General features: G+C 40.0%; 1 protein-coding gene across 1 annotated transcript; it reads right to left on the bottom strand.

Moving 5' to 3' along the window:
• Window positions 1-947: 947 nt before the first annotated feature.
• On the bottom strand, window positions 948-4,937 carry LOC125810174 (uncharacterized). Its single transcript, XM_049489699.1, has 2 exons — window positions 4,385-4,937; window positions 948-1,180 (listed from the first exon to the last, which is right to left on the bottom strand). The coding sequence occupies exons 1-2, from the start codon at window positions 4,935-4,937 to the stop codon at window positions 948-950; spliced, it is 786 nt and encodes a 261-aa protein (XP_049345656.1).
• Between the last annotated feature and the right edge of the window lie 5,009 nt (window positions 4,938-9,946).

A 9,946-nucleotide genomic window follows, 5' to 3' on the forward strand; every position in this document is an offset into this window, starting at 1 on the left:
AGATCTTAAATCGAAGTTCAATACATGATCGGTGACCTTTAACAACGAATACTTACTTTTCAAATGATAACACAGAACCAGTATTGTTCAAATCTCCCAAGAAATATGTAGAGCACTAACTAATTCCTTCAAAACATTATTTTCCAATGATTACCTCACCACTACTCATCATTAACCCTCCAAATATACATCACCAACTTGTCCCCACTTAATTTGAACGAAACTTGAACTTACCATTTTCTAAAAATTTAATATTTCTAACACTATAATATTGGTAAGGTTGTGAACAAGGTAAATCACAGTATATAAATTTTACCTGATTCTTTTGAAGCGTAGTACTCACTTTATTGGAAAACTCTAAACTTTGCAGAAGACATATGTATACATATATTTTCCCTTCCAATTATTTCCAACAACCCAATGTAATGATTATTTTATCCACATAGTATATCATTAATGTTTCATGATAAAACTTCATTAAAATTTGTGCACAATGCAACAGATATATTCCACTTACCATTCTTTTTCTTTTCCTTTTTTTTTTAATCTCATCTATGTCTATAAAGAATCCATTGAATACAAATTACAATAAGTTATTCACTTCCAACAATCACATATACATAAACAAAGCTTGAAGTTTGATTGGAATTACCCGTATTCGTCAGTTTCTTGTTGAAGCCGCAAAAGTGAGTCTCCCTCTAGGGTTAGATTTTTATATTTTATTCTATAAAGAATTATTAATTATGTATTAAAAGTGAAAAACAATTCACTAACTTAATTTAATTATATGGAACAAATGGTATAGGGTCTTAAATATATGATCACTTTAGCCCATTAACTATCACTTAAGTTAATTATCCACAATTCCCCCTCAACTAATTAACTAAAGTCAACAAATAGTTCAAAATTCCTAAAAATGATTTTCTGGGTCATTACATTATCCACCACTAAAAATCATGTTCGTCCTCGAACATAAGGTGAAAGAAAGTACCTGAAGCTTCAAAAAGCTGAGGATATCTGGCACGCATATCAGACTCTGTCTCCCAAGTTGCCTCTCCCACTGATCGGTGCTTCCATTGCACCTTCACTGAAGCAATCTCCTTGGTCCTAAGCTTTCGAACATGCCTGTCCAATATAGCTATAGGTTCCTCCTCAAATGTCAAGTCTGGACCCAACTCCACTGAATCGAGTGAAAGCACATGTGACTCATCCGGAATATACTTCCTAAGCATAGAGACATGGAAAACAGGATGAACTGCCGACAAACTAGGTGGCAAGGCCAACTTATAGGCCACCTCTCCCACTCGACTCAAAATCTCAAAAGGTCCTATGAATCTAGGGCTAAGCTTGCCCTTCTTGCCGAACCGCATCACACCCTTCATAGGTGACACTCTAAGCCAAACATGATCGCCCTCCATAAACACTAAGGCTCTAACTCTCCGGTCTGCATAACTCTTCTGTCGACTCTGGGCTGTCAACAGTCTATACTGAATCCTACGGACTTGCTCCATAGCATCTCTAAGCAAGTCAGTATCCAAAGAGTCCATCTCTGCCGAATCAAACCAACCAATCGGTGACCTACATCGTCTGCCATACAACGCCTCAAATGGGGCCATCTGAATACTAGAGTGATAACTGTTATTGTAGGCAAACTCTGCTAAGGGTAAATGTCGATCCCATCTAGCACCAAAATCGATCACACATGCTCGGAGCATGTCCTCCAACACCTGAATCGTTCGCTCGGACTGACCATCTGTCTGAGGGTGAAAGGCTGTACTCATATCTAGTTGAGTACCCAAACCATGTTGTAATGCCTTCCAGAAGTGAGAAGTAAATAGTGAACCTCGATCTGATATAATAGAAACAGGAACCCCATGTAGTCGCACAATCTGACTGATATATAGCTCGGCTAACTTCTCTGCCGTATATTTCACCCGAACCGGAATGAAGTGGGCAGACTTGGTCAGCCTGTCAACAACAACCCAAATGGAGTCATAACCACCCACTGTGGTAGGCAAACCCACAACAAAGTCCATAGTGATCCGCTCCCACTTCCAAGTAGGAATAGGCATCCTCTGAGATACACCCCCGGGACGCTGGTGCTCACACTTGACCTGTTGGCAAGTCAAACACCTAGAAACAAAGTCTGAAATATCCCTCTTCATCCCACACCACCAGTAATGCTGACTCAGATCATGATACATCTTCGCTGCTCCCGGATGGATAGAATATCGGGAACAATGGGCCTCTTCAAGAATCAGTCTAGTCAACTCTCCCGTCTTGGGCACACAAATCCTGCCTCCGATTCTCAAGACACCATCAGAATCAAGGACAACCTCCTTGGCTTCCCCTTTCAATACTCTGTCTCGAATGAGACATAACTTCTCATCATCAAACTGGTGCGCACGGATCTGCTCGACTAAAGAAGACTGAGCCTCAATAAAAGCAATTATCCCATCACTCTCCTCTGAGATCTGCAACCGGACAAGACTATTAGCTAACCTCTGAACATCTCTAGCCAATGGTCTCTCCTCAATGCTAAGTGCTGCAAGACTTCCCATGCTAGGAGTCTTCCTACTCAGAGCATCGGCAACAACATTGGCCTTCCCCGGATGATATAAAATGGTCACATCATAGTCCTTCAACAACTCAAGCCACCTACGCTGCCTCAAGTTCAGATCCCTCTGACTAAAGATATACTGAAGACTCCGATGATCAGTGAAGATCTCACAATGCACCCCATACAAATAATGACGCCATAACTTAAGTACAAATACTACAGCCGCCAACTCCAAATCATGAGTAGGGTAGTTCTTTTCATGGGACTTCAATTGCCTAGAAGCATAAGCAATCACTTTCCCCTTTTGCATCAATACACCACCCAATCCGACTCCTGAAGCATCACAATACACAGTAAAGTCTACACCCTCCTCAGGTAGAGTCAACACAGGAGCCGAAGTCAACAAAGTCTTGAGCTTTTGAAAACTCTCCTCACACTCATCAGACCACTGAAAACCCACACCCTGTCGAGTCAATCTAGTCAATGGAGCTGCAATAGTAGAGAAACTCTGAACAAATCGTCGGTAATAACCTGCCAATCCCACAAAACTCCTAATCTCGGTAGGAGAAGTAGGTCGCGTCCAGCCTCTAACTGCCTCAATCTTGGCTGGATCTACTCTAATACCCTCCTTGGACACCACGTGTCCCAAGAATGCCACAGAATTAAGCCAGAACTCACACTTTGAGAACTTGGCATACAACCTCTCTTCCCTCAATCTCTGAAGTACAATTCTCAAGTGTCGGACATGGTCATCCTCAGTCTTGGAGTAAACCAAAATGTCATCGATGAAAACAATCACAAAAGAATCAATGTATGGTCGAAACACCCCGTTCATCAACTCCATAAAAGCTGCAGGGGCATTAGTTAACCCAAAGGACATCACTAAGAACTCATAATGCCCATACCGAGTCCGAAAAGCTGTCTTAGGGATATCTGATGCCCTAATCTTCAACTGATGATACCCAGACCTCAAATCAATCTTAGAGAACAACGATGCCCCCTGTAGCTGATCAAATAAGTCATCAATACGCGGAAGAGGATACTTATTTTTCACTGTTACCTTGTTTAGCTGTCTGTAATCAATACACATCCTCATAGTCCCATCCTTCTTCTTCACAAACAGCACAGGGGCACCCCAAGGTGACACACTAGGGCGAATAAACCCTTTACTCAATAAATCCTGCAACTGATCCTTCAACTCTGCTGGAGCCATACGGTAGGGAGGAATAGAAATAGGCTTAGTGCCCGGCTCCAAATCAATAGCAAAATCAATATCCCTATCGGGAGGAACACCTGGAAGATCAGAAGGGAATACATCGAGAAACTCCTGAACCACGGGAACAGAATCTATGGAAGGTGGTTCAACACTGGTGTCCCGAATAAAAGCTAAGTAAGACAAACACCCTCTCTCCACCAATCTCTGAGCACAAATAAAAGAAATGACCTTGCTAGGATAAGAGCCGTTAGCACCCTTCCACTCAACCCTCGGAACACCAGGCATTGCTAAAGTCACAGTCTTAGCATTACAATCAAAGACAGCATGATAAGGAGAAAGCCAATTCATACCCAAGATAACATCAAAGTCTACCATCCCCAGAATGATTAAATCTACCCAAGTGTCATACCCCGCTAGAGAAACAAGACAAGATCGATACACTCGATCCACCACTAAGGGTTCACCCACGGGTGTAGAAACACGAATAGGTACAGTCATGCTATCACATATCATATCAAATTCAGCAGCAAAATAGGTGGACACATAAGAGAATGTAGACCCTGGATCAAACAATACAGACGCAGATCGATGGCATACTGGGATGATACCTGTAATAACAGCATCAAAAGTCTCCGCTTCGGGTCTCCCCGGAAAAGCATAACAGTGGCCCCCTCGGCCACCTCCAGCCTGGGTGGTAACTCTACCCCCACTCTGCTGAGCTGCAGAACCACTACTAGAAGCTCTACCGCCTCTACCTGACTGAACTCTGCCTCGGCCTCTACCCGGTGGTACTGGTGGTCTAGCCTGAAATGAAGAATTAGGTTGGGACCCTCCACGACCCCTCTGGGAAGTACACTGTCGCATCAGGTGATTGGGATCTCCACAAGAAAAGCAAAATCTCTGTCCCGGGAACTGTTGTGCAGACCCTGAAAACCCACTATAATTGCCTCGCCCCATAGGTCGCTGCTGTGAACCGTGACCCACGCTATAAGAACCCCGAGGTATCTGACCACCCTCGGATGTCGGCATAGATGCATGAACGAGTCCTCGCTGCTGAAAGGAACCACTCCCTCTGTGTGATCCCCTGCCTCCAGATGAGGCACCATGAAACTGACCTGCTGTACGGACTCTCTTAGGGTCCCCAAACTCTTCTCTCTCCATCAATTCCGCCTCTTTAGTGGCACTCACAATGGATTGGAAGGAAGCCCCCTCTCTAGATGCTCTAAACACAGCCGATCTGATAGAGAAAGTCAACCCCCTCACGAATCTACGGATCCTCTCTGTCTCGTCTGGAATAATGGCCAAAGCATGCCTAGACAACTGGCAAAAACGGGCCTCATACTCTGTAACTGATAAGCTGTCCTGTCTCAGATTCTCAAACCTCAAACGACTCTCCTCTCTCACGCTCCAAGGGATAAAACGGTCATGAAAGGCACTGGAAAACCTCTCCCAAGTCACTGGAGGAGATCCAACTGGCAAAGCCCCCGAATAAGTTCTCCACCACTCTCTCGCTGGCCCACGAAGCTGGAGTGTAGCATATCGAACCCCATGTGACTCAGCTAATCCAACAACCTCTAGTAACTCTCGGCATGTAGTCAGAAACTCATGAGCATCCTCACTCTTCCCACCCTGAAACTGAGGTGGGTCCATCTTTCGAAATTTCTCATACCTACGCTGCTCATCCTCTGTCAGAACAACCAATGGTTTACCTTGACCCCCAATTGCTGGTGCAAGATCATTCTCAACCATGGGATCCTTTGGTGGCTGCCCCACCGCATCATGCATAACTGGAGCTTCCTGTTGCTCTTGGGTCTGAGCCCCCTCTCTAGTCTGAGAGTCTTGTGGTGTAGCGGTCGCACCACCACCCTGAGTAAAGCTCTCAAGCACACTTAATACCCTCAATAATGTATCCTGAAGCAAAGGTGTGACTGCAGTCTCTGGAGGAACCTGGTCCTCTCTGTCATCAATCTGGGGCTCAGGAGAGGCCTCTCTAGTACGACCTCTAACTGGTGCTGCTCCACGGCCACGACCTCTGCCTAGTGTCGTTCCACGAGCACGACCTCTAGCTCGGGCTCTACCCCTACCCCTAGCTGGGGCCTCAACAACTGCCTCAGGAAGTGCCTCCCCTCTACCACCAGTAACAGTCGCTCTAGTCCTCGTCATCTGTCAAAAGAGTATACAATAGCTCAGTACTAAAGAAGGTAACCACGCACGATGAGACAGAATGAACAAAAATGAAGTTTCCTAATAGTCTTTATAGCCTCTCAGAGATAAGTACAGACGTCTCTGTACCGATCCTTGAGACTCTACGTAGACTCGGCTTGTATGCACGTGAGACCTATGAACCTGGGGCTCTGATACCATTTTGTCACGACCCAAAAATGGATGTGATGGCACTCGTCGTATCCCACCAAGACAAGTCAGCCTAAAACCCAATCATTTCGATAAAGTGCGGAAATAAAGCAAAGTTCAATAGCAATTACTATTACGAAAACAAGTCAACTTAATTCAATCCCCAAAACCTGGTTGTCACGTGCACAAGCCTCTAATGTAAATACTAGAATTGAAAGAAAATACGCAAGTCTCAAATGACGTTGTCTTTCAAGTAAAAACAAAATCATAAACAGGAGTAAGAAGGTTCGCTGAGATGACAAACAGCTACCTCTCAGATCTCCACAGAAAACCTCGGAAACGAAGAGAATTGAAGGTATCACGAAGATCCGGGCTCGTAACCTACAAAAGATTGTAGAAGCAAGGGGTGAGTACCAAACCACACGGTACTCAACAAGCAAACCTCTAAACACAAGCTAAGAGTACAGAATACGGGTACTCCTTACACCCCATCCTAACCTCCATAACTACAACCTGCATAAAACCAACCCAACCTAACAATTTACAATTTACAAAGCATACAACTCAACAATAGCACTCTAACAGGTCATATATTCTCAATAACACCTCAACTAATTAACTAAAGTCAACAAATAGTTCAAAATTCCTAAAAATGATTTTCTGGGTCATTACAATTTATTTAGCTACAACTTCTTGTTTCAAATAATTTATTGTGGCTAAAGAGTTTCTATTGCTACAACAACTTTTATTGTGTGGAAGTTTTTTTTAACCAGCTACAAAATTGAATTGTAGCAATAAAGTTGTAGCTATTCATATAATTATTGCCAAAATTATTTGCAATTGTAACTAAAATTAATTTTTGTGGCTAAGAAAATTTACGAATTTTTAAATAGCTATAAAACTAAATTTTTTGTAGCTATTACTAAATAGTAGGCTCGATTTTTGAATTTGTAGCTTTAATTTTGTAGCTAAAAATCGATTGTGTTGTAGTATAAAGTTCAGAAATTTAAGTTCTAAAATCCTACAATAATTCAAGATTTCTAAAGTTCACAACCTAAAGTTCTAAAATCCTACAATAATTCAAGTTCTCTAAAGTTCACAACTTAAAATTCTAAAATCCTACAAAGATTCAAGTTCTCTAAAATTCACAACTTAAAGTTCTAAAATTCTACAATAATTCAAGATTTCTAACGTTTCATAACCTAAAGTTCCTACAAAAATTCAAGTTCTCTAAAGTTCACAACTTAAAGTTCTAACATCCTACAAAAATTCAAGTTCTCTAAAGCTCACAACTTAAAGTTCTAAAATCCTACAATAATTCAAGATTTCTAACGCTCACAACCTTATAAAGTCTAAAATCCTACAAAAATTCAAGTTCTCTAAAGTTCACAACTTTAAGTTCTAAACTCCTACAATAATTCAAGATTTCTAAAGTTCACAACCTAAAATTCTAAAATCCTACAATAATTCAAGTTCTCTAAAGTTCACAACTTAAAGTTCTAAAATCCTACAAAAATTCAAGTTCTCTTAAATTCACAACTTAAAGTTCTAATATTCTACAATAATTCAAGATTTCTAACGTTTCACAACTTAAAGTTCTAAAATATTACAAAAATTCAAGTTCTCTAAAGTTCACAACTTAAAATTCTAAAATCCTACAATAATTCAAGTTCTCTAAAGTTCACAACTTAAAGTTCTAAAATCCTACAAAATTTCAAGTTCTCTAAAGTTCACAACTTTAAGTTCTAAAATCATACAATAATTCAAGATTTCTAAAGTTCACAACTTAAAGTTCTAAAATCATACAATAATTCAAGATTTCTAAAGTTCACAACCTAATTAAAGTTCTAAAATCCTACAAAAATTCAAGTTCTAATTAAATTCAAGGCACAATAATTCCTATCCAATTTCTAAAATTAGTTATATATCAACTTCTAATCCAAGAATTAATTAGTTATATTCAAGTTCCAAGTTCAACTTCAAGTTCTAACTTCAAGCTCATATCTAGTTATATATAAACTTCTAAGCCAACAATTAGTTATATATTCAAGTTTTAATTTAAAAAAAACCTCATCGATCAATATATATTCATGACGTTCAAACATTCATCACTATATAGTCATGACATTAAAAAATTCATCATATACACTTCAATTACTAATTTCTAACTTCAAAGTAACACTTTACTAACTAACAATATATCAATCAAATTAAAAAAAAATCTCAATTCACAATCAAATTACATATTCTCAAGTTCAAACTAGTCCTAAAATCAAAAACCTCTAATTCATTCAATAATTACAATACCCAATTTAAAAGAAAACCCTAAAATAAAAAATCTCGAATTCTCTACCTAACTAACAATAATCAAATCAAATTAGCAATAACACAATCCAACAAACTAAAACAATAATATACTAACTAACAATCAACTATAATCACTAGAATTGAAAAAAAGAATAACCTAAAACTAAACACCAACCTTAACAAAGAGGAGAGGCAGCGACGGGCGGTGACGGATGGCGACGGGCAAGGGCAGTGACGGCGGCGGCGACGGTGGAGGTGGAGGCGGCATCTGGTGGAGGGAGATTTATAGAGAGAAGGGAGAGAATAAGAGTGAAGAGAGAAGAAGAGAAAAGAGAGAGAAGAAAATAAAGAAAATTCCAATCTAGGTCAAAGAAATTTTAAGAAAAGCGACAGACAGCGTCTCTTTGTCCGTCGCTTTTTTTAAAATAGTTTACCAAAATTTTGACCAAAAAAGCGACGGACTAAGAGATGATGTCTGTCACTTTTCTTAAATGTTTGACCAATCATGTTGACCAAAAATCGACGGACTTAGAGATGTTGTCCGTCGCTTCTTTAAAAATATTATTAATAAATTAATTATATATATATTTCGCGCAAAAATCCGCAAAAAAAAGCGACAGACTATGAGATGCCGTCCGTCACTTTTTGAAAATTAATTTTAAAAAAAATTATTTTTATTAAAAAGCGACGGATGATATACCGTGAGTTTACGATATTTCTAATACATTTCACTTACAAGTTGTGTGTGTCTAGGGCTTTTTTGTATTGGTTTTTATGTGTTTTTATTGTATTTTGCAGGAAAGATGTTCAGGCACAGAAGTATAGAGACAACTGAGAAAAATGCAGAAAAAGGGCATTCACGGAGGTGATCTACGGACCGTAGGTCCATTGACGGTCTGTAGGTGATCATCGTAAATCAGCAAGCAAGGTATGGATGACAAATTAGGGAAATCTGACTAAGTGAGGAACCACGGTGGCCATTGACGGTCCGTAGATCGATCTACGGACCATACTGATCGATTCGTAGAATGAGACTGTGAGCGTTCTAGTACCTGATTTTTGAAGAATCTAAGTGTGGAGCTACGGAGGGGATTGACGGACCGTAGATAGATCTACGGTCCGTACTGCAAGTCCGTCGTTTGCTTCAGAGAAGCTGATTTTTGGGAGCTGAAGTATTTTCTAAGTCCTAGCTGACGAAAGGGACTTACGGACGTAGATCCATCGACAGTCTGTAAGTCAATCTCGTGGAATGAAGACGCGTGCCTGAACAAACTTTTCTTAATTTGTTTCCCTTTTAATTTATGATTTGTTTTCTATAAATAGGGCATGTAAACCTCATTTTTGGGGGTTAGACATTATTATTCTAGTTTTACTTTGTGCTTTTGGAGATTAATTTGCAACTCTAGCAATTATTGATTTCCTAAGTTTGTTTTGAAGATTTTGGCTTTGCAATTCAAGTTAAATTTCTAGGTTTATTATTCTCTTTACGTAAGTTCATGATTCCTTCATCT

Source organism: Solanum verrucosum, unplaced genomic scaffold (genome assembly GCF_900185275.1).
Source record: "Solanum verrucosum unplaced genomic scaffold, falcon-dt-bn FXZP01000281.1, whole genome shotgun sequence".
In the NCBI taxonomy this organism is placed as follows: Eukaryota; Viridiplantae; Streptophyta; class Magnoliopsida; order Solanales; family Solanaceae; genus Solanum; species Solanum verrucosum.